The sequence below is a fragment of the Phocoena phocoena genome, chromosome 2 (genome assembly GCF_963924675.1).
Source record: "Phocoena phocoena chromosome 2, mPhoPho1.1, whole genome shotgun sequence".
NCBI classification, from domain to species: domain Eukaryota; kingdom Metazoa; phylum Chordata; class Mammalia; order Artiodactyla; family Phocoenidae; genus Phocoena; species Phocoena phocoena.
In genome coordinates this window covers 110,092,691-110,117,557 of record NC_089220.1, presented here as the reverse complement: position 1 = coordinate 110,117,557, position 24,867 = coordinate 110,092,691, and the positions used below count along the sequence as shown (strand labels likewise).

At 41.1% G+C, this 24,867-nt stretch overlaps 1 protein-coding gene across 2 annotated transcripts in view; it reads right to left on the bottom strand.

The window, feature by feature from the left end:
* The window catches only part of MAP2K5 (mitogen-activated protein kinase kinase 5), a 267,232-nt gene extending 243,519 nt beyond the window's left edge, over positions 1-23,713 (bottom strand). The window contains exons 1-3 of one of the 2 annotated variants that reach the window (XM_065871152.1): positions 23,011-23,713; positions 16,643-16,691; positions 3,949-4,016 (exon numbers count right to left, since the gene is read on the bottom strand). In XM_065871152.1, coding sequence (XP_065727224.1) covers positions 3,949-4,016; positions 16,643-16,691; positions 23,011-23,145 — 252 coding nt within the window. In that variant the 5' untranslated portion in view covers positions 23,146-23,713. The remainder of the gene's footprint in view (positions 1-3,948; positions 4,017-16,642; positions 16,692-23,010) is intronic. The other variant, XM_065871153.1, reaches the window with a different exon arrangement.
* Positions 23,714-24,867: the final 1,154 nt, after the last annotated feature.

Sequence of the window (24,867 nt, the reverse complement as noted above, 5' to 3'; positions counted from 1 at the left end):
TGGATCGCGTTGAATTAGGGGACTAACCACTCACTGAAGACCGAGATGACTATGCCACATACAAAGTTAAGTTCAAAGTAGGACCAACTTAATATGGAGCATGTTTAAAAGCACCATGCGGAAAATGAGGTTCCAATCTCTGCTCTTTAAAGAAAACTTCCTAATAGTAAAGGCCCTGAGGCTATTAAATGTTCAACAACTAAGTGGGCAACAAATTCTGTGGTAAAATTCAGCCTTGTAGGAAGGACAAAATCTTGAAAAATTCAAAAGCCCACAAAGTATTTGTTTGTATTCCTTTTCAAACTCAGGTACACTAACATTCTAGTAAATAGCATTATTTTTTGCTACCAGGAAAACAGTAGTATTTGCAAAGCTTCTTCGGCAGGATCTCAATAAATGCCAAAACAAAAACATCACTTAAAACCACCAGGAGGGAAGACTGGACGTCCAAGACCTAGGTCTGTGCCCAGGCCTTCCCATTCATTAGCAATGTGACCTCAAACTGAATCTGAGCTCGTTGAGCCTCAGATTCCTTATCTGTAAAATGAGACAGCTGGACAAGACCTCTAATGTTCCCTTCCAACTCTCCTTGAGCAACTATGATTTTTGAGGCAGTCTCCAAGTTATGCATGCTAGGATAAAGCCAATCATATCCCAATTTACAAGGTGCTACAGAGGTCAAAAAGTATTTTCCCTCATGGTACCCGACATCTAACAAGGTACACTACCGTCAAGTATACCAAAGGGAATACTTACACTCCAATAAAACACAAGGTCCCTGCCATAATGGGAGGCATTACAGTTAACCTCATCCCATACTCTTCCGGCAATGTGGAGAAACCGTATAAAGAGAGAGAACCGGCAAAATGAAGAAACTTATTAATACTGTGCTCTACTCATATAAGCCTCTCAGTATTGAGAGAACTAGGTGTAAGAAATCCTTTACTAGCCACAGGATTTAGCAAAAACAAACAGGAGTCCATTTACAAAAGCAAGATGTACTGCTGAGTTTCTTGATGAAAGGTCACCTAAAAGCAGAGGTTAACATAAAAATAACCTCCTCCTATAACTGGGTCTCAGTGATAAATAAAGCTTATGATGAATCAATAAATAAGGCCCAGCGCTGCTGTGCTTGATGCTATAAGGAAATGAGGCCAGCACTACCAGACAACAATTACAAAAAGATGGAAGGAGAAAAGCAGTATACTATTCAGTCTTTCTGGAAAATGAGAGAAGAACAACAAAAAAATTTAAACTACTTTAAGGGAATATTTAACAGAATCCTTTAAATAATTAGCAATGATCAGGAATTTAGTTTTCAGGATAGGTAGCTTGGCTGTATTTTTTCCTAGTAAAGCATTTCAAATTCTAATTAAAAAAATACTTTATGGAGAAATTAAAAAGATACAATAGCGTCAGAGGACAAGCCATGATCCCAGAAGTAGAATATTCTAACACCGTAACTTACAAGAAACTACGCTATAAAAACAGATTGTTGATTAACACAAACTCATAACAAAACGCAGAGAGCGATCACAATGGTGCTGTAATAACACTTGGCTGCTGAATTCTCTCAATACATTAAATATCTACTTGAAGACCAAATTACTTTACATTTTCTTAAAAGACAATTTATTATAGCTTTGTTTTCTTCTCATTATCTCTTAAAAATATATCTAATGAAAAGAATACAACTTCTAAATAACTTACATAAAATGGTACTAATGTGTGACAACAGACTTTGGTTTACTATGTTGGTTATTATTTAACAGCACACAACAACCTATTGTCATGACAAATCCTTACCACAATGAGACAGTCCATGTGTCCCATGTATCAAAATACACTGTATGCCATTATTATGGCACACATAAAATTAACAGCTTAAGGCTGCTAGCAATTTAAATAACTGATAAGTTTTCAATTAAAAAGGCAACATTTTCAGGTCTAATACAAAAATCTATTTAAATTACTGATAAAAACTTATGCTTCTGTTGGCCCAAAGCCATAAAATGCTTAAATCCAAGGGGGAAAAAAAAAGTAATTCTGCAAGTGTCAACTCAGACACTGTAGTTTTTTTAAAAGAATGTGTAAAGGATTTATGGTAAAAGTATGCCTAGTTTTGCTTTCCCCATATGGTTTTTAAAGAAATACTAAGGTGACTACAAATTTATTGAATTCCACATGAAAAACATAGCTTTTTTTTTTTTTAACAGTAAATACGTGGTCATCTGTCAGTATCTTCCCTATCCCACCACCCAAATCCTGGAATCAAAATTTTTCAGAGCCAAACTGAACCTAAAAAATAAAGGTCAGGGCTTCCCTGGTGGCGCACTGGTTGAGAGTCTGCCTGCCGATGCAGGGGACACGGGTTCGTGCACCGGTCCGGGAAGATCCCACGTGCCGCGGAGCGGCTGGGCCTGTGAGCCATGGCCGCTGGGCCTGCGCGTCCGGAGCCTGTGCTCCACAGCGGGAGAGGCCACAGCAGTGAGAGGCCCGCGTACCGCAAAACAATAAATAAATAAAATAAAAATAAAAATAAGCATGTCACATTCTCAGGAGAGTCAGCCAATCTATTATTACTGTGCTAGACCTTTCAGCAGCAATCCTACTCTGCCTTTCAAGGTACTGATGAGCCCTGCTCTAAATTCTCAGGGCACAAAGACTCTCAAATAAGTTAATGAGAAGTAAATGGGAAACTGACTTTTCCCACTCTGTGTTTGTCTGAATGCAACGCTCTGTTAATCATGCCATCCTTCTTGTTCTCTTTCCTCCTACCCTAAATTAAAACTATTGGGGGAAACCCATACAGATATTTCACAGTTTTCATCACGACGAAAAAATATCCTGGTTAAAGGATATTTAACCTAACCACTGGCTGAGATCAGAGTCTCACTGAAAAGCAAGGGCCCTGATTCCATCATTTCCACCATAATATCACTTTGCATTTGTATAGAACTTTTAACTTTTCAAAGGGCTTTCACATCTATTATCCCATTTGGTCATTACAATGACCCTGTGCAGTAGAAAGGACAAGTATTATTATCCACAAGTGACAGATGAGGCAACTACAGCACAGAAAGGTTAAGTGTTTTGCCTAAGGCCAGGAAGCCAGAGGAGAGCAGTGGTCTCCTTACTTCCAGTCCAATGCTCTTTTCGCCAGACCACTAGAGAAGGTTTCATACACAGACTGCAAACTCAGAAAAAATAAAATAAAATGAACAAGAGAAAATAAAATAAAAATAAGAGAAAGGAACAAATCAGGGCTCAGGGAAGCTATGTCTCTTCATTGTCACTGAATTATTCAAGCTTAGTATTAAAGTTTTAGAAATGTATCCTTTTTTCCTGTTTATCTACTTCAGTCCTGAGACAAATGTTAATGCAAATTTTCACTGAAATTTGAAACACAAAAGAAAACTCATTTCGGGATATATTCAAATCACTTCGATTCAGTAAGTAACCCTGCAGTTCATTTTGGGGTGGGGTGGTTAGTGCATAAAATAACTGAGAGTACATCTTAAATCATGTATCCATATTAAGCCTGCAGCTACATTATAACTATGGTCTGTTTGTAAGGGTGAAAGAGATCTCCAGTTGAAAGTAGATTTTGAAAAATTTTTTAGAGCCCAGGGGTTCGTTTTTAATGAGCCGTTACTTTAAGTACTGCATAAAAAAACACAGGAAATTGATAGTCCATTTAGTCTGCACCATACCTAATGCAAAAGTCATTAAGATGCATTATTCTTAATGTTCATGATATGATCAGTAAGTGTCTTTTGAAAAGAATGCCCTTAACTTTCACGTAAGGAAATCTTTAAAAATCTTATATATTATACAGAAAAATGTTATAGCAACTGTGATTTACTTTTATATCTTCACTATGCCAAGAAACAGCATCCTCAATTACATTAACATTTTAAAAATTGTCCTTATTTGTAATATACTTACATATGACAGCATTGCCTTCATTTCTTCATCGCTTCTCACTGTAATTCGATCACCATCTTCATCTTCATCTGTTTAAAAAGCAATATAATACAAGTGATAAGATTTGCATTTTTTAACGTACAAAACTATGTTATCTGGGAACATAATACAACTGGTTTGTACACTTGATATCCAAATCCTCAACACCGTATCTTGTGGATGTTAAGGTTATTGGTTCGTGGTTTTGTTTTTTAGTTTAGAATACAACCAGAATCTCAATAAAGAACTAAAAATTTTAGGAACAGTTGAAAATTAAAATATTGCTCATGTCATTCAAGACATGTATCTAAGTTAAAGTAAATATAGGGACTTCCCTGGCGGTCCATTGGTTAAGACTCCGTGCTTCCACTGCAGGGGGCACAGGTTCAATCCCTGGTAGGGAAAGTAAAATCCCCCATGCTGCGCGTGTGGTCAAATAAATAAATAAATAGAAATTTAAAAAATAAAGTCAATATAACTGGAGTATGACTAAACAGGTTTGGTTTGAAGAAATTTAAAATCCAAAGAAAGGCCAGTTTTATTTAACTATTAGTACTTTTTCCTTTTCCACACGGCACCCCGTCCCTCTATTTCTCCATTCTTCCTCTCTCCCAGGCAACCTGTCATGTCATAATAGTATAATAAAAATGGCTAACATTTACTGAACACTACCGTACACAAGGCACTGTGATTTATGCTCCATACCCCCCTTAAAAGCCTCACAATGATTCTATGATGTGGACAACATGACTTGATAACTATCATTCCCTTTTTACAGAACTGAGAGCCTAGTATAAGGTGAACTTGCAAAGCAACTCTAATACAGTTCTTCTCGTAACCCACTTGATCTTGTAGCTCTCTATTTCTGAACTGTTTCAATTGCACTGGGTACTCTCTGACCATAGTAAGCTTCAAATGGTGCTATTGTTGAATAATTTAATGGTCTTAAAACTAGAGGATACAGACTTCCCTGGTGGCGCAGTGGTTAAGAATCTGCCTGCCAATGCAGGGGTCACGGGGTCAATCCCTGGTCCAGGAAGATCCCACATGCCGCAAAGCAACTAAGCCCATGCGCCACAACTACTGAGCCTGCGCTGTAGAGCCTGTGAGCCACAACTACTGAAGCCCACACGCCTAGAGCCCGTGCTCCGCAGCAAGAGAAGCCACCGCAAGGAGAAGCCCACGCACCGCAACGAAGAGTAGCCCCCGCTCACTGCAACTAGAGAAAGCCCGTGGGCAGCAACGAAGACCCAACTCAACCAAAAATAAATAAATTAATTTCTTAAAAAAACTGGAGGATAATAAGACTTCACAAAACACTTAACCAGAATGGATATATTTCAGTAAGTGGATCACCGAAGCAGCCACATCTAGAAACAATGTACTTACTTCACTGATCCTTCTCTTATTTAAAATAGTCTTGAAATATGTCTTCAAAACTGTTTTAATAACCTGAAGATAAACCAAGTGAAAATATCAGATCTGATTTTCAGCCCAAAATGGAACTGGCCATCTGATTACTCGCTCATCTATATCATCTGCCAGGCAGGACCCAGAATGACTTTTGGCTATTTCTAAATATTTACTTAGCTACTTCATCCTTCTAAAGATTAAGATCTGTCAACAGGATAACAGCATATGTGGTAGACTTTAAATGTACAGTTGAAAGAAAAATGCTAAGAACCTTTTGAGCAATGGCAGCATTGCTGGAAGACGTACACAGCCCCCCGGGGGGACAACTTGGAAGGCGCAGGCTCTCTCTCATTTGGATGCCTCAGCTCTGGTGCACTTGTTAAACTGAGTTATTATTTTTTTGGTCACTCTTGGGCATCTAATTGCTGATTTGGTCAGATGCAGAGAACCTGATCCCAGGCCTGGGGAATAAGACAAATCTCTCACCACAAAGAGAATAAGCTAGCATGACACACTCTGGGGACTCTTACTGAGAATACTGGGGGAGTTCAGTTCAGCACCTGGATCTTAGCCCACCACACCTCAGCAGGCCCTCCCTCCTGTCCAGCCGTAGTTCTTAAGATATTCCCATTTGGTGACCACACCATGGGAACTCTAGAAGGGAGCTTGTATTCTCCCTAATTAGCCTATTTCAGAGCAAAATGCCACCTTCTTTTTCTCTCCCACAGTCAATAGCAATCTGACATCATGAGGGAAAGCAGCACTTGAGCCTGTCCTGCTCAGTGACCAAGCCAACAGCTCTCACTGGGGTTTTCTCTCCAAAGTAATTGTTCCTGGATCCTAGATACAGGTTCACTCCTGCAGAGTTTCCCAACTCGATGTCAATCAGTATCATCAAGACACACTGTCTGAATATCTACATAGCTAGGAGCTGTCACAGTCACCACTGGTATTATCTACCAAGAGCTGCCTATTTGCAGTATAAAAGGCACACAATGGTCACTATCAGTAACAAAGAAGGCACATTCCTAGGGAGGTTACATATATAAAGGACTACAGAGAAATCTAGCATTTTCCTTCCCTCTTTTTTTTTTTTAAGCTACAGACTCTATAGAGCCAAATTGGGAGAGAAATGCCATTCTAATTTTGGAAACAGAGGGAGTTTCTATAGAGGTTCCAGAAACTAGTATTTTCAAGGTTAAGTCAAAAAGCTGTCATACAAATGCAGGAAACAAAGGGGAAAAAACAGACATTGTATAAAGGCATATAATGTTACATATGACCACACATGAAAGCACTTTACATTTTTTGTTTTAAAACCAAGTCAAATTCTCAATTTGGATGTGTACTAAAATGATTTGTTCTATGAAGTCCTGAACTTGATAAAATTTCCAGTCTGAACAAAGTAGCTTTTTGTAAATCTCATTTCTATACTAGAGCTAGCTACAGAGATGGTGGCTACAAAGGGACAGATTATATTCGAATTTCAACATACACAAGATCTCAATAAGGTATTGTTCACATGGAATGAGGAAGTGCTTGGAGTTCAATAAAACAGGTGAAAAACCTTTTTATAATTTGTAAAGAGAAGGCACAGATTCCAGAAAAATTATTTAAATCACATCTCTCTAAATCAGTAACAAGAACAACAAAAACAAAAAGAATTCTCTAAGCTCTCAAAGTCAGGACTTGAACCTTTAAGGCTACTTAAAACTAAAGATTCTCAAATTCTAAAATTCTATGAAATCTGAGGGATTATTTCAATTATCGGAAATAATCTGGTAACTGTGAGGGAAGTCAGTTAGCAGAGTAATCCCTTACGTAGCAGTTCCATAGAAAGCAGCTATGAAACACTAAAGGGCACTTTGCTTTAAGTGGACAGAAAACTGAGCACAAAAGGCCAGAATAGCTTTTGATGCAAACCTAAAGTGCTGGAGCTGTCCCATAAGGAGACAAGGTAAGTGAAAGAGGCATTCTAATAAAGCCTGAGGATAAAATCAGGTTTATATGATACAGTGATTAATAGTTTTATGGATTAATAAGAGCCTCCATTTTATGCAGGTACTGCTCTCCTTTACAGATTGCTCTTTGGAGGACTGTCTGCTTCATTCTTTAATATCTGTAATTAGTAGTTTTAATGAAGACTCCTCGTTCTTGTCAGAAAGGAGACTGAGTTGGAAAAGTAATTACACATAAGAGAAGACTAATGATTCTGGCCCAGAGGCAAAATCCAAGCTATCAGATGCCCTCATGGCAACCCAAGAGCAAACCATTGGCCTTGACATTTAAAATGAGAATACACTTCTCTCTAAATACAAGGAATTCCAAGGAAGACATACAAATGGCCAACAGGTACAAGAAAAGGTGCTCCACATCTCTAATCATCAGGAAAATGCAAATGAAAACCACAATGAGGTATCACCTCACACCTGTTACATAGCTATCATCAAGAAGACAAGAGAGAAAAAAAAAAAAGAAGACAAGAGAGAACAAGTGTTGGTGAGGATGTGGAGAAATGAAAACCCTGCGTGCAATAGGTGGGAATGTAAATTGCTACAACCACCATGGAAAACAGTATGTGATTCCTCAAAAAATTAAAACTACAACTACCATATGATCCAGCAATCGTACTTCTAAGTCTATATCCAAAGGAATTGAAATCAGAATCTAACAGAGATACCTACACTCCAATATTCATTGCATCATTATTCACAATAGCCAAGATATGTAAACAACTCAAGTGTCCATCAATGATGAATGGATAAAGAAGATGTGTACACACACCCACCCAGGCGTGCACAGGCACACGCACACGTGCGCGCGCGCGCACACACACACACACACACACACACACACACAAGGAATATTATTCAGCCATGAAAAAGATGGAATCCTTCCATTTGTGACAACATGGATGAACCTTGAGGGCATTAGGCTAAGTGAAAAAAAGAGAAAGACAAATACTGTATGACAGCACTTATATGTGGAATCTAAAAAACCCAAACTCAGGGTTACCAGGGGATGGAGGGTGGGGAAATGGGGAGATATTTGTCAAAGGGTATAAACTTCCAGTTACAAGATTAACAAAGTCTGGGGATCTAATGTACAGCATGGTGATTATAGCTAATAATACTGTATTACGTACTTGAACGTTGCTAATAGATCCTGAATGTTCTCACCACAAAAAAGAAATGGTAATTATGCATCAGGATGCATATGTTAGCTAACACTATGGTGGTAATCATTTTGCAATATGTAATGATCAAATCAATGCACTATACACCCTAAACTTATACAACGTTATGTGTCAATTATATCTCAGTAAACCTGGAAAAAAAATTTAATAGACAGTGAATTGAGAGGAATGAGAAGTTAGTGAACGGTAAGAAAGTAGAAATACATACCAAGCAATTTAGTATGACAATAACTTAAAATACTTTTCTGAATAAAAAGTTGGATATACACAGCCAGCCCATCTAGCAAAGACTCTTGTTGGGCCTATCAAACCGGATTAACTATAAAAAGTACACTAACTGGAAACATAAATCATAAAAAACTTACTAAAATGGCACAAAGAGTTTCAAAGGTATAAATATGTTGAAGAACACTAGAAAGCCATGGCACGAAGTAGAGAGAAGCAGAAAAAAATAATTTGAACTCTTTTTGTCTTACACATGGAGATTCTTTGCCCTCTGACCAAAAAAGCATTACTAGATATGACCAAGAAGGCAGAGGAGGGGGGGCACTCTGATACACTGGTTCACAATGAGAATTCCAGGCTTCTCCAGCTGCCTGGAGCATAGTAATATGATTTTCCAGCACATTAGGGAAGCAAAAGTAGAACCAGAAAGTCTATGTACTGGCTGGATTTTGTTAATGTCACTTAAAATGGAGGCAAAAATCCTAGCAAGATACCAAATAGAGTGCAGGAGATGGTAAACAAATATTATGAAGCAATCTTCACAAAATCTGCAGTGTATCACAAATATACAAAATGGCAGAGTTTGGGAAAAGACAATCATAACAGGCCATACATTGTTAGCGATTTTATTTCAAGCAACGTGCAATCCAGAAGAGAAACCAAGAGGAGGAACATAAAGGTCCAAGAGCGGAGACACAGCCTCAGGTAAGGGGCGGTCAGAATGGCAAGCAGAGTGCCTACTGAGTAAACAGCACAAAACCATCAGACTCTGGGGAGCGCTCAGCCAAACGGCGCCCAGTGCAGCGGCAGGGCTCAAGTGGGCTTTCTAGAAAAACAATTTAGCTTCTACCAAGGGCAACAGAAAGTTAAGGCAATACTGTACTTTATATGTCATTTGTCATATTACTTCAGTGCCAGGTAAGAAGAGTCAGTTAGAACTACAGCAAAGGCATTTTTCTAAGGCAAGAGGAAAGAAATGAAAACATAACTGTAGAGGTTAAAAAGGCATCAATAGGAAATTACCAGAAAAGCTGTCAAGTTTAGAACCCTTCTCAGGTGTGGAATCTAAGATCCGGTCAGGACCAGAGGCCATAGTTTCTAAGGCTAAATCTTCATATCCATGAATTTTAATTTAGCTCCATGCCTCCCACCTCCTGACTCCTTCTTTACTTCTTTGCTTCCTTTTTCTTTCCAAAAAATATTCAAGTGCCCACTATGTAGCAGGCAATGTTCTGGACACTGGGGTAACAACAGTGGAAAAAGGAAAACCCCTGCCCTCATGGAGTTTACACTCTACTTGAGAGACTGAAGGGTATGAGGGGGTGAATCATACAGACATCTGGGGAAAGAATGTTCCAGGCAGAGGGAACAGCTCATGATAAGGCCCTGTGGCAGAAGAATACCTGGCATGCTTGAGAGACTGAAAGAAAGCCAGAGTAGCTGCAACAGATTGAGAATAAGATGGGGGAGAGAGACGAGTTCAGAGAAGTAATGGTGGGGCAGAGTTGGGGGAAGATGAGGAAGGGCAGGGCCTTGTAGGGCATGTTAAGGACTTGGCTATCACTCCTGAGTGACAAGGAAACCACTGGAGGGTCTTGACTGTAGTGATCTCACTTAACTTCTAAAAGGATCTCTTTGGCTGCTGTGTGGAGAAGAGGCTATATGGAGGCAAAGCAGAAACAAGGAGGCGAGTTAGAGGACCACTGTCCTAGTCTAGGTAAGAGACGATGGTGACCTAAACCAAATTGAGGTTTTGAGCAGTCATCACATGCTGGATATATTTGCTTGTCCTTATTACTTCATTCCTTCAACCATCCATGCATTCCAGAAACACAAATTGAGAGTCTACTATGTGCCAGGTACTATGCTGGGTTTCTAGCAATTCAAAAATGAGCAGCATTATCTACTGCCCTCAAGGAACTAGCCTGGTGCTTGGGTAAAGGACTTAAACTTCTTAATTCTCATGTAAAACAGCCAGACTACTAACACCTACTACTACTAACAATAACTAATAAGACTACAAATACCTACTACTACTACTAACAACTACTCTCATAAGACTAAAAAAGATTAAGACTTTTTGCATCGATATTTCAAAACAAAATTTCAATAAATTAAAGCTCTCTTCAAATCGTCTCAAATTCTAAGGATACACAATTAACTCTTACATGTTAATTTTTAGACTCAGTGTACATCTATTGCGAATTACAATTTTTCATTAACCTACCCAGTTTTTCTTATAAGCAACCAGTTATCTTTTACATATGCTATACTGTAAGAAAATAAAACTTCATTTTTCCCAGAATTTTTCCAGAAATTCATAAAACAACTGAAAAGGAATCTATTCAATGAAAAGTGAGTATAAAATGGTCATGGTTAAAGAAAAACAAATAAAATAAAGATTTATCCTATAGTCGAATTTTCTGAACCAAAACTCAGACACATGGTTTGACCAGTATGAAGATACTTACGAGGGCTACAGATCAGAATATGGGATGTCAGAGTATCATGGAAAAGTAGGGCCATACGGTATTTATAGGTATAAGTCAGTGGTTGTCTACATAGACTTATAACATATCTTTCGGGCTTCCCTGGTGGCGCAGTGGTTGAGAGTCCGCCTGCCAATGCAGGGACCATGGGTTCGTGTCCTGGTCCGGGAAGATCCCACATGCCGCGGAGCGGCTGGGCCCGTGATCCATGGCCGCTGAGCCTAAGCGTCCGGATCCGGAGCGGGAGAGGCCACAACAGTGAGAGGCCCGCGTACCGCAAAATTTAAAAAAAATTAAAAAAAACATATGTTTCACGTCAACAGTAGATTTTACTGTCCAGCAACACCAGCCCAACAGTAATTTTTTTTTTTTTTTTTTGCGGTACGCGGGCCTCTCACTGCTGTGGCCTCTCCCGTTGCAGAGCACAGGCTCCGGACGCGCAGGCTCAGCGGCCATGGCTCACGGGCCCAGCCGCTCCACGGCATGTGGGATCTTCCCGGACCAGGGCACGAACCCGTGTCCCCTGCATCAGCAGGCGGACTCTCAACCACTGCGCCACCAGGGAAGCCCCAGCCCAACAGTAATTTTACAGCAGTAACTTGTCTAGAGAAAATCCAGGGAGAGGAACACATGTAACAGACATGCACAGGACACTCATTAGTGGGCACAGTTGATTTCCATCACCTCATGTGTTGGTGTACTCATTAATCTGTTAACGAAATTGTGAAAATCAGCAGGGATCTTTGGGCCTATATGGATGTCAAGCTCCTACAGCATACGTAGGGCCCACACATGCAAACATTCAAGATTTTTCATGGTTATGGAATTTAGCTTCATCTCAGAAGTGTTCTCACATCTGGGAAAAGACAAATTATTCAATAACCAGTATGGAATCAACTGTCTATCTGCTTGAAAAATAAAGCTGGATCACCACCTGACTTCTCCTTTCACCAAAATAAACTGAAAGATGGTACCAAAAAAAAAAAGAAATCTTCTGTCTTTGCAATAAAAGCACATGCTGTTTTATAAAAAAAAAAAAAATCCACACAAAAACACATACAAGCATACATATTTATAAATGTGTGTGTGTATTTAACCCCATTAAAGTAGGAAGAAAAAAGAATATGAATTAATGTTTTTTCAACATCCTGGAATGTGGACCTTTCTAAGCATGGCATAAATCCAGAAGTCACAAAATATGACAAATCGGTTCTTGTAAAAACTTTAAACTTCTCCATGGAAAAAAAGAGAAAAAACGACCTACACAAGCTTAAAGGAAAGCAATAAACTAAACAAAAATACTTATAACATCTAAGACAAAGGGGAATTTTCTTAATATTGGAAAGCTCTTAAATCAATCAGAAAAAGACAAATAACCTAATAGAAAAATGGGCAAAGGTGATAAATAGTTCACAGAAATTAAATACAAATGACCAAAATATAAATGAAAAGATGCTCAACCTCATTTGTAATTGGAGAAATACAAAATAAAAATAAAACAATACTACAATAATCTTTTTCACATATCACATTGACATCAACTAAAAAGTTTATTGGACTCAAGAGCTGGCGAGGGTAGCGAGAAATGGGCATTCTCAAAAACTGCTGGTGGGAGTGCAAACTGGCTCTACCTTCTAAAGAACAACATGGAAATACCTATCAAAACGTAAAATATGGGTACTCTTTGTTTCAGTAGTTCCAAATCCTAGGAATTTATCCTACAAATACATTTCTACAATGTGGAAAGCCATAAGAGACAATGCTGTTGACTGCAGCATTTTTTCTAATACTACTGAAAAACTGGTAACATCTTAAATTTAAAACTGGTCCATCAACAGGTTAAATTAAGTCATACCCATAAAATTAAGTATAATGTAATTATCTAAAAGAAAGAAGTTGACTTGTATACACTGATGTTAGAAAGACGCCCAACACATACTACTAAGTGGGGACAGGGGAAACTAGTTGCAATCTAGTATATATTATGTATGAGAAAATTTCTGGAAGGCTACAGAAGAAGCTGTTAACTAGGGAATTGGGGAGATGGGGACTTTTACTTGTTGCTTTATTTTGATACTGCTTGAATTTTTTTAAAGATCATCTATACCTTCTTAACTAAAGAAAAAAATCAGACACTATTTATTGAAAGGTAGTACTTTCATCTGTGCTCTTACTGTAAGGGAGAAAGGACCTAAAAGTGGTAAAAAAAAAAAAAAAAAAAAAAAAACAAGGTTTAGGACCATCAGTCCAAGAGGTAAGTTTGGCACAAATGGGACTCCCTCCCCTCACTCACTCCTAAATCCCCTTGGAAACACCATCCCCTGGGATAGAAATCAGAAAGAATATAACCACTATACACCCTCTGCCCCCTTGGACGTAGGGCCCAGTCAAGTGTGGGAATCTGAATTTGGAGCCTGAATTGTCCACCACCAACCAATTACATCCCACGCCTGCGCAACTGCAAAAATAATCCAAAAAAAGCAAATTACTTACTAAGCTTTAGGTTACGTGCATTTTACAATTCTCTTTTGAATACGGACATATATAACATTCCATCTTATTCAACAAGGGTATTCCTACACGGCACAGTGTACACTCGTCCCTCAGTATCCACAGGGTATTGGTTCCAGGACCACTCCCCCCCACCCATAGGATACCAAAATCTGTGGATGATCCAGTCCCTTATATAAAATGGCATTGTACAGTTTGCCCTCTGTATCCACAGGTTCCACATCCACGGATCGGGCAGGTGTGGAATCCAAGGATACAAAGGGCCAACTGTACTAAGAAGAAAGCAAGAGTGAAATAAAACATGGTTTCTGTCACCAAGTCATTCAAAATCTGGCACACAACCAACCGGAAGGGAGGCCCAATAGGTTATGTGCTCTAGTAAAGTGCCCAGAGAGATTAACCACACCTGCGGGGATCAGCGACTTCAAAGAGACGGCATTTCTTAGAACTGAATTATCAGTAAGAGAACCTAACCTTTCCCCTCTTTTCCACTTAACTCTTTTTCTCTATGTAAAACAGGTAAACTTGACACTGTCCTTTCTCTCATGGCTTAATGCATACCACTAAATACAACACCTCTTTTGTATAAGTTAGTGTTGGGTATACTTTGCAGTATTAAATACATTACTATAAATACCTTAAAGTTTTATTTATTCAGGAGTTGTTCCATCATACCATAAACAACTGAAAGAGCTCAAAAATTTCAACCAATTAGCTTATAAACTACATCTTCCAACTATTTCTTATACATAGATTTCATTTATTAGTGAAGATCCTTGGTACAGAAAATAAGGTCACCCTAGAACAATCACGAAAAAAGCCAGCCTAGGATTTTAAGTCTATAATGGAAAGTACACAATAATCTAAGCACACACAAAAAAAGAACTATTATTATTTTGTCTCTGTGTATTTTTGTTCTTATTCTTTTCACCTAAAACTGATCCAGATGCAGATGGGTATACGCTTCTGCCCTTGTTGGGGGAAAAGAAGGAAAGTGATCTCTAAGTTAAACCTAGAAATTTAAACATTTTTTCTGTAATATTTTACAAAATGAGATCATACCATACATATTTTGTTTATTCAACAGTATATCATGAATATACTTCCATGTCAATGCTTAAAATTCTCATTCTTTTTAGCCACTGCTTAATGCTTCAGACTATGGATAAATAATTTATTAATCCATTACTCTAGGCATTTAGCTTACCTCTAAAGTTTTTGCTATTAAAAATAATTCCATGTCGGGCTTCCCTGGTGGTACAGTAGTTGAGAGTCCGCCTGCCAATGCAGGGGACACGGGTTCGTGCCCCAGTCCGGGAAGATCCCACGTGCCACGGAGCGGCTAGGCTCGTGAGCCATGGCCACTGAGCCTGCACGTCTGGAGCCTGTGCTCCGCAATGGAAGAGGCCACAACAGTGTACCGCAAAAACAAAAATAATAATAATTCCAGGGACTTCCCTAGTGGTCCAGTGGTAAAGAATCCACCTTCCAATGCAGGGGACGTGGGTTCGATCCCTGGTCGGTGAACTAAGATCTCACATGCCACAGGGCAACTAAGCCACAACTACTGAGCCCACCCTCCTCAACTAAAGAGCCTGCGTGCCACAAACTACAGAACCCACGTGCTCTGAAGCCCAGGCACCACAACTAGAGAAAACCCGCATGCCACAATGAAGAGCCCACACGCTGCAACAAAAGATCCCGCATGCCACAGTGAAGATCCTGCGTGCAACTAAGACCCCACGCAGTCAAAAATAAATAAATAAATAAATAAATAAAAACTCCAGGGGGTTCCCTGGTGGCCTAGTGCTTAGGATTCGGCGCTTTCACTGCCGTGGCCCAGGTTCAATCCCTGGTGGGGAACTGCGATCCCGCAAGCTGTGCGGCGCAGCCAAAATTAAAAAAAAAAAAAAAAAATTCCACAAGGAACACTCTGTTTGAAGGGCATTCAACACATGTGTAGGTATTTCTATTGGACAGCTTCCTAAAAGTGGATCTGCTGAGTCAAAGGTTTTGAACATTTTATATTTTGGTAAGTATTGCCAAATTGTCCCCCAAGAGAACATAAACAAAAGAGAGGACAATTGTACTCTCTGTAGTTAACCATCTGCTTAAAAAGCAAAAACAAAAAGGAAAAAATCACGTGGAGAAACTGTACATTTTTCTACGTGCAAAAGCAGGCCACATCTTGGAGAAAAGATGGGACCACAGTTACAGATCCTTACTTTATCCTTCTCAACACCAGAGCCCCTGTGCTGACTAAACTCTCACCTTAACATTACTCAGCCCATGACCTCCCTCTGGCTTATGTCAAAACCACTTTTCTAGTACACCCTGCCCCACCCCAGTCCCCAAGCCAATTGTTTTTGGGGGGTGGGAAGGACTCAAGACCTGAAGTGTTGCTGCCATCATCTAACAGCCATGCCAAGCCCCAATAAAACAGAATTACTCCATGCAACGTTCACTTAAATGCTCTACTCTGTTGCTGTTTTAAAGCAGCAAAGGATTAAAATCTTTTAATCAAGAATCACTGGCCTACAGGTAGTTTACACGTTTCATTTTGTCCCACAATATTATTACAGTGAGGAGCAAGAGCAGATAAAGGTCATGTTGGTAATTAAAGCTATATTACAGAAATATGCACATCCAAGATATGATTAAATAAGAAAATATTCCTCGGTTATCATCATTAAACTTGCATTAATTTATAAATATTTAAATGTACCATATGATGATCATAAATAATCTGTTTTTGTCAGTTTCTAAAGTAACGCAACCCATAAACCCTTTGAAAAATTACTGCAGAAAGAAACAGTCAAGAAAGTATACAAGCCAGACTTACATTCAAACGCTGTGGTGGTTGCTTCAGGCAGAACCTGGCCTATCACATCCTAAACAAAGAAAGAATAAAGGAACACAATTAGCCATCTTCTTTATTGCTAACATGTGGCAAATCCTAGAGGAAACAGGAGAACCTGGAAAAGATTTTTGAAATGTTGGCATAAACTATAAAAACATTAGCACATAATCACACTTAGCCCAGCAATCTAAGTCCAGAGTTTAAATCTCTATTCTGGAGCTTAAATCTCTATACTGGGGGTAGGGACCATTTAAAAAATCCTTTCCACTCTGTACTAATAACATAATTTTTTACTCTCGATTCAACAGCATAGACAATTACACTGTTGTGCATTTATAAAAAAAAAAAAATAGGTTTCTTCCAAGGGAGGCTATAGAAGGAATGTACTGTTAGTAGAGAAAGAGGTCTGGGGAGTCAAGACTGGCCTGGGTTTGAATCTCAGCTCTGCACTAAACAAGCTGTGACTAGCAACAAATTACTCAACCTCTCTGAGCCTCAATTTGATTATCCTCCAATATGGGTCTAATAATGCTTACAGAGGTAATGTAAAAAGTATTAAATAATGTAATAAACATGAACATGAACTAGCCTAACACACTGTAGACCTTCAACAAATGCAGCTCTGGATATGTGACTACCAACACCTTTCCTTGCACTCATACTGGGAAGAGTTCAAAAAACAAGATTCCATGATGATGATGTAAATCTACAATACTACAATACATTTAACACAAACAATTCTTATCAACCTTTACTCTTGAGCAACTAAAAAACATTTAATGACACTGAAATAAAGTTAATCTAGCCTACAAAAGAAAAAGTGTATATAACCTGATATCAATGTTTAAATGAATCTATGAAGTTGAAAACACTTAAAAAATAGTCTACAGAGACAGCTTATTTAAAGAGGTACAGAACACCTTCGAGAAATTGTTAGTTCTGGGAAAAGTGACCCTCCATTATGTCCAGTCCAACCCAAATGGTCTGCAAACCTCATTGTTCTCAGGGAACTCTGCCACAACGTCCCTCCTGGGCCGTGCCACAAATGGCACCAGGCAGCCAGCTGACAAAGCCACTTGCAGTATTTCTCAGCAGGGAGCCCACAGCCCTTCCAAGCAGGGCACTTAGCAGGGTGGCGGCTGCAACTTCCTTCTAAAGGCAGTTCTTTAGAAGCTTTTGCTGCAGTGGCAATTTGCATAATAGCCTTGTCTCTACTGTGTATGTGTGTGTGTGTGGGTGTGTGTGTTTTAAATAAATCTGTGCATATAAATTTGATCAAAGGGGGCTTCCCTGGTGGTGCAATGGTTGAGAGTCCGCCTGCCGATGCAGGGGACACGGGTTCGTGCCCCGGTCCAGAAAACATCCCACGTGGGAGCGGCTAGGCCCGTGAGCCATGGCCGCTGAGCCTGCGCTCCGCAACGGGAGAGGCCACAACAGTGAGAGGCCCGCATACTGCAAAAAAAAAAAAAACTGATCAAAGGGAACTATCTTAGGCAGCCCTCACTCATTAGAGCCAAAAGAGATTATTTTTTTCTTCTTACTCTAGTCTTAGCAAATGAAACAACTTTCTGTGGAAGTATTTGTAAAAGATTTTAGTATTGAAAAAAATCCTTTCTACATATTTGTAGGCAGAAAGTATTTATTGACAGCTAAATGAAAACTGTTGAGCGAGTATAGAATACACAAGCAGCCAGTGTAACGCCTAAGAGTGTGGACGGGAGCCAAACTGCTAGGGTTGGACCTTGGCTCTGCCGTTCAGTCACTGAGTGACTGAATTTCTCTGTGCCTCCGTTTCCTTCTGTGTAAAAATGAGATCATAACTGTACCTACCTTGTAGGACTAATGAGTTAATATTTATAAAGTGCTTACAAGAGTGTCTAGCACATGGTAAGTGCAAGTATTAGTGTCTGTTAAATAAATAAAACAAGTCACTGATGACTGGAACATTACAAATCTTACCTCATAACGAAATCCTAAATTTCAGCACCTGACAATCAGTGGAGGATGGTCTTTGGTTCACTTACTTCATCCTTCCACAGCATTTACTGAGGATTAGCCAGTATTGGTTTAAAAAGGGGTGGGGGTGGGGGGACCCTCCACTGCCCCAACCCTCCAAGTCTAGGTTATCACTGCTTACTTCCAGACAACCAATCTTGAGATGTGAACCCTAGAGTATTAGCAAACTAATTTAGGATCCTTCCTACTTATGAATAGCAGAACCTGTCAAACAGCAAACTTCTAACAACCATCTGAAAACCCTGCTGAGCAGCAATGGCCTCCTTTGCCCATCAACATAAACAAGGAGCCACACAAACTTTACAACTAATGTGGGGGGGGAAAAGAGAAAGAAAAAGCAAACCTGACTGAGAGAATCATGAGAATCACGTGAACACAACTGACCATCTTGTTCTGTTAAAGCAAATAAAGTGGGGCTATAATAATGACAAAGAGGTAAAACTCAATCAGTATCTCCTGGTCTTTTCTAAGCAGGCACATTTAATTTTATGTGTATTTTCCAGTTGTATTTTAAGTGACTTATTTCAAAATGACCCTGTCTTATTCTCAACATTTTACTCAACCTAAAGAAAGTTTCGAAAGAGCACATAAGTTCACATATCTTGTTGGTGATCATTTCTTGATCCTTTTCTTCTCCTTCCTTTCAATAAATCAGTCAAACAAATAGCAAACCAAAAATATAAATGAGCATCTATAACGTGCCAGGAGGATAAAGATTACAAAACTGTAGGCTACAGAAGAATAAGACTTGCTCCTTGACTTTAGGAAGATTATAATCTGTCACAAAGATAGAGACAAACCTAAAAGACTAACAAATCAGAGCACTTATAGTATGATAAAAGAGCCAAACAAAAGACATAAATTAGCAAACGGTAGGTGCTAACTCAGAAGGCAGTAAGAATCACGGTCTCGGTTAAGATAGAAGAAACTTCACAGATGAGGGGAAATCTGGGCTGGAACTTGGGAGAGAGGATTCAAACAGCAAGAGGAAAGGGGGAACATTCAGATCTCCTGCACAATTTTCCCCAAACTGGGGACTGGATTGCCACGGAAGAAGAGAAACACAGAAAGCTGAAAAACAGATAACCCAAATGCCTCTGCCTATGAGGGCCAGCTGGGTCTACTTCACAATGCACCAGTCCCTAACTATTCAGACGAAGGACAAAGGCCCCAGAGAGGCCCAGTGACTTGCCCACAGAGTCCCAGCCATTTGATGGAGTTGTGAATGGAGCCCTCAACTACTGACTCTGAGTCCAAAACGCCCTCAGCTCCAGCTGACTCAGTGACTACAAATTGCTTCTGGCTTCCGTGTCTGGTTCTGCCACAAACCAGCTGTGTTGCTTTAGCATTTTCCCCATCAGGGGTTCATGCTTCCTCATTTGAAAACTGAAGCGAGGAGAGATATCAGATGAAGGGGAACGTTCCAGGTTTCATTTGGCTTTAAATTTTAAGGTTCCAAGCCAAAGATGCTGATGTGACTGTTGGGTTTTTGCCTATTTCTCAATGAAGAGATAAGGTAAACCTGGAAAAGAGATCTAAGGAGTCCTCCAGGATTTGAGCTTGCAGTTCCAAGAACTTGATATACAGCACCCATTGTCACGAGCCCTCCATGAGGCCTTCCCAACATAACACGCTCCACCTGGGCGTACCTGAGCAAGCACGTGGCACATGGCACTCTGAGCTCTCGATGATGGAACCGTTTGTGCAAAGTTTATTTTTAGGCCAGTCATCCTTGAGCCAATGTACAATTGAGAGATGCCCAGGCCCTATCCCTTCTGCTGCAATAACAACACTTACAGAGCACTTACTATGCTCCAGATTGTTGTAAGTACTTTACACATACCAACTCCACCAGTCCTCAGAACTCTGTGAGGTAGGCACTACTTTTATCCCCCCAACCCTATTTTTGTCTTTTTACAGATGAAGAAACTGAGATACAGAAGACACTTGCCCAAGTGAGTCTGGTAAGGCTTATGATGTAAACGCAGTCAGCCTGGCTCCAGTTTGTGTTTTTAACACTGTACCATTCTACTTAAAATAATACCTTCTGTTGTCTCAAATGAGTAAAGTGAAAGAAAGCTCTTGTCTTTCTCATCAGAGACACAATCTCACTTAATCTTTACAAGTCTTTGAGGCAGGTATCATTATCCCTAATTTACAAATAAAGAAACTGAGGCTCGGAGAGGCAGAGTGACGTGCCTAGTTAGTGGGGTGGTTTACAATTAAACACAAATTTCTTGATTCAAAACCTAGTGTGCTGTCCACAAAACCATAATGGTGTGCATCCTCTTTGAAGCTCCCTCATTAAATAAATATTTCAGGGTCCTATGAAGCATCAGAAACAGAGAGGAAACAGAGGTGTCCGTCTCCTCCAGAAGTTTACCATCTCGTGGAGGAGACAGACAAAATTAGCACAAAACCCATATACTTTGCCAAAACAAAGTTGTGGAAACACAGAGGAGGGGCATGTGACCAAGACCAACACAGAGGAAAAGCCAAGCTGGGCTTTGAAGGACAGGTAGGAGTTGGCGAGCTGAAGAAAGAGGCCCAGTGAAGAAGGTCTGGGCACCTGGGAGAACTCACGGTTAATTCTATATATCTGGAAGACAGGATGCTCATGGGAGTGTAGTGAGAGATGAAGCTGGTGCCAGGCAGGTACAAGCCAATCAAGATGGGCCCAGAGGGGCTTCCCTGGTGGCGCAGTGGTTAAGAATCCATCTGCCAACGCAGGTGATACGGGTTCGAGCCCTGGTCCGGGAAGATCCCACCTGCTGCGGATCAACTAAGGCCGTTAGCCACAACTACTGAGCCTGCGCTCTACAGCCCACGAGCCACAACTACTGAAGCCTGCACGCCTACACCCCGTGCTCTGCAACAAGAGAAGCCACCACAATGAGAAGCCCACGCATCGCAACGAAGTGTAGCCCCCGCTCACAGCAACTAGAGAAAGCCCACGTGCAGCAACAAAGATCCAACTCAGCCAAAAATAAATAAATAAATAAATTTATTTTTAAAAAAAAAATATATATATATACATATATATATGTGCCCAGAGGACCACGCCAAGGAGTTTGGGCCTTACCATGAAGGGAGATCCATGTGCATGTGAGCGTGTGGAGAACTCTGGATGCAAAGAGAAGGATGGCATATGTGTACAAGATCGGAGGCTGCTGGTTTACTCCAGCTTCTGCACTCCTTGTGCAGACACCTGAAGATCTGTATGTTCTAGGTGGTAACATCCAGAACTCAAAATGACGGTACACAGATCAAATTTTGATTGAGTAACCTATGACAATCAAAAACCACATCCCAGATCTTCCTCTTCCCCCAAACCTCCAACCAGCCCCATCTTATCCTGCAGGTAAGTTCCACTATAGATCTGGTACTTGCAACATGCTCCTTGGTATGTCAGCTCTGCCTTTGATAGCACAGTTATTCAAAATATAAAATGGGCACGATGTACTCTATCTCACATGAATACTAAAAGCTGAGAAGTAGTACTACAGCATGCGGAAATAAATACCAAGTAAAGTAAGGAAATCTGAGTTCTGGCACTGACTCTCCCACTCACAAGTAACATGGCTTTGGAAAAGCCATTTCACCTCACTGCTCCTCAGTAACTATCTGCAAAAAAGATCAGAGGGCTCAACAGGCCACCTCCAAGGTTATCCTCTGCTCTAACATTCCATGATTTTATTTGAAATATATTTTGAATATTTATTATGGAAGTAAGACTACACCATTGACTCTAAGATGCACACTTTCCCTCTATTTTAACATCTCTGAAATTGGGTTTTGTACGATGTGTGGCGTGTCACAGTTTAACAGGTCGCATTTTTTTTTCTTTCTTAGCGGTACATAAAATAATATCTTAAAACTTACGATGTCTTAGGCTTGCTGAAACATGATTGGTTAGAGTTGCCTTGTTTCCCTTTCCCACTAGCTACCAAGTTTAGAGAACTCAGTAGAAAGACAGGCTGGAATTTGGCCAGGGACATTCCAAAAAATCCTTGAGAAAAACTCTCTTCTAGATTCAGCTTTTTGTATCCCAGTTGGTTGCTTCTGTGTGTTATGTCCCAGTCCAGGCTGTGAGTTCCTTGAGGGCAGGGGTCCAATCTGATTCATCTCTACTTCCCCCAGGAACTTGCACACTTGTCAGATTTCAGTCTATACAATTAATCAATGCTTGTGGTGGAAGAAATGAAACTGCCCCCATACGAGGCCAGCAATGGCCACTAGCTCAGGCCACCAGGGTAAGATTTGGTGATCAAGGTGCTTACTGCCCTACAAATCCCTGCGCCCCCCTCGCTAGGGACACTGAGATTAGCACTTACCAGCACATCCCTGAAGAGTAGCTGCGGCCCAGAGTGCACTGTCCAGTCCACGGCTCCACTATTTGGAATCTTGATGCGAATCACCAGCACCTGGCTCTCCATGGCATGGAAGGGGCCAAGGGCCAGCCACAGCATTACAGGTTAAAGGGGCTCACATCCTGGTACGGGGGAACCCCCTGGCTCCTGGTTAGGCGGGGGCTCTTAGAGGTGACAAGGGGACTGAGGGTCAGAGGACAGAGGGGGAGGGGGAGTGAAGAGAGGACGTGGTCCGGAAGCAGCCTGCAGGCTCGGAGCCAGGCCCAGGCTGTATGGGGTTGAGGGATGTCTCCCTGTGGGCGTGGACGGAGCAAGGGGCAGGAGCCAGCAGGAACTAGCGGAGATCAGAAGGTTCTGTAGTTGGAAAAGAGAGCAAACGGCATCTTGCAGCTCTCTGCCGTCTGTGTGGGTGTGAGGGGACAGCACAGAGAAGACGTCGTTTTAGAGAGATACGGCGGCAGGTGTCCACTCCTCCTTAAAGGAGCGGGGAGGGTCCCCGACTTGAGGGGACTCAGTCCCGGGCTGTTAGGAAGGAGCCCCAGGGCCGCCGGACCACAAGAAAGCCGAAGGGGCCCTCCGCGGGAGGGTCGGGGTCGAGTCCTCTGCCCCACCCCGAGCCAGAGTGCACGGCGCGCGCGACTCAGAACCTGCAACCCGAGGCCGCGCGTCCCGGCGGCGGCGGCGGCGTCGGCGGCGGCGGCAGGAGGGGGAAGGCGGCGGCAGGAGGGAGAAGGCGGCGGCGAGGGCACTGTTACTCCGGAACCAAAACGCGCGGCGCCGGAACCCTGGAAGCCGGCGAAGGGACCCGCCTCCCGCGGCGCCATGTTGGAAGAGGGCAGCTCGTGGCCGGCCCCGCCCCCGCTCGCCGGTGGGCGGGACCCGAGGAGCAAGGGCTTGGCGCCGGGGTCGGAGTGAGGGGACGGACTGGACTGTTCGCTCGTGAGACCCCACCTCCCCTATCGCGAAGTGACCACCCATGGCGACCGGGTGACAGCCCTTTCTTTTCCCGACCCTCATTAAAGTCAGAGAGGTGAAAACATTTAACAAAAGAAGGAGGAAACTGAACTAGAGCAGGGATCCGCCAAAAGCCGATTGATGGCTTAAGATGCGTTGTTTCCCTGTTCAGAAGACTAGAAAAATAGAACTGCCCCTCTCGTTTATTCCTACTTTATCAGGCCCTGTACCTAAATATTCGTGGAGGTTTGTGCATCAAATGATCAAGAGCAAGGTTGTCTTTTTTTCCTTCTTCCAAGTCACAGATCCGGAGGATCATCTTTCTCCCAAATGAGCAAAGCGAGTGTGGATTTTTCAGTGAGGTCCTTTACCCCTATGGTTACCCTAAAATAGCAAACAGCGCACTATTCAAAAGCAACAGTAAAGAAATTCAGTGAAGAGTTTAACTGCCTGGATACGGTTGCAGTAGTGGCATCATCTTTTCTTATTAAACCTTTGAAAAAAAAATATCCTAGACAGTCCATAAACTTTCAACTAGATAGCAATGTTTACACAGTGATACCACAGGCAGTAGCAATAACCCTTGGTTATTTTTAAATACCTTGTTAACCTCAGATTTTTAAATGCATAATTTTATTCATCTATGATGCCTATACAGAAGTTTGTTTACAAACTGCAACGCGTAGTTTCGTCCTTTACCTCTAAGAAAAGTCCACATATCGCTTTACTTTGAGGGGCTGAATTTTGTATAAATTCGGTGGGAGAGAAGTGTCATTCCCCTCTCTAACAAATAGTTGATGAATGCGAGAGAAAAAATAATTTAAATACTGGTCAGTTTTGGTATAATATCAGTTTTTTACTGCATAT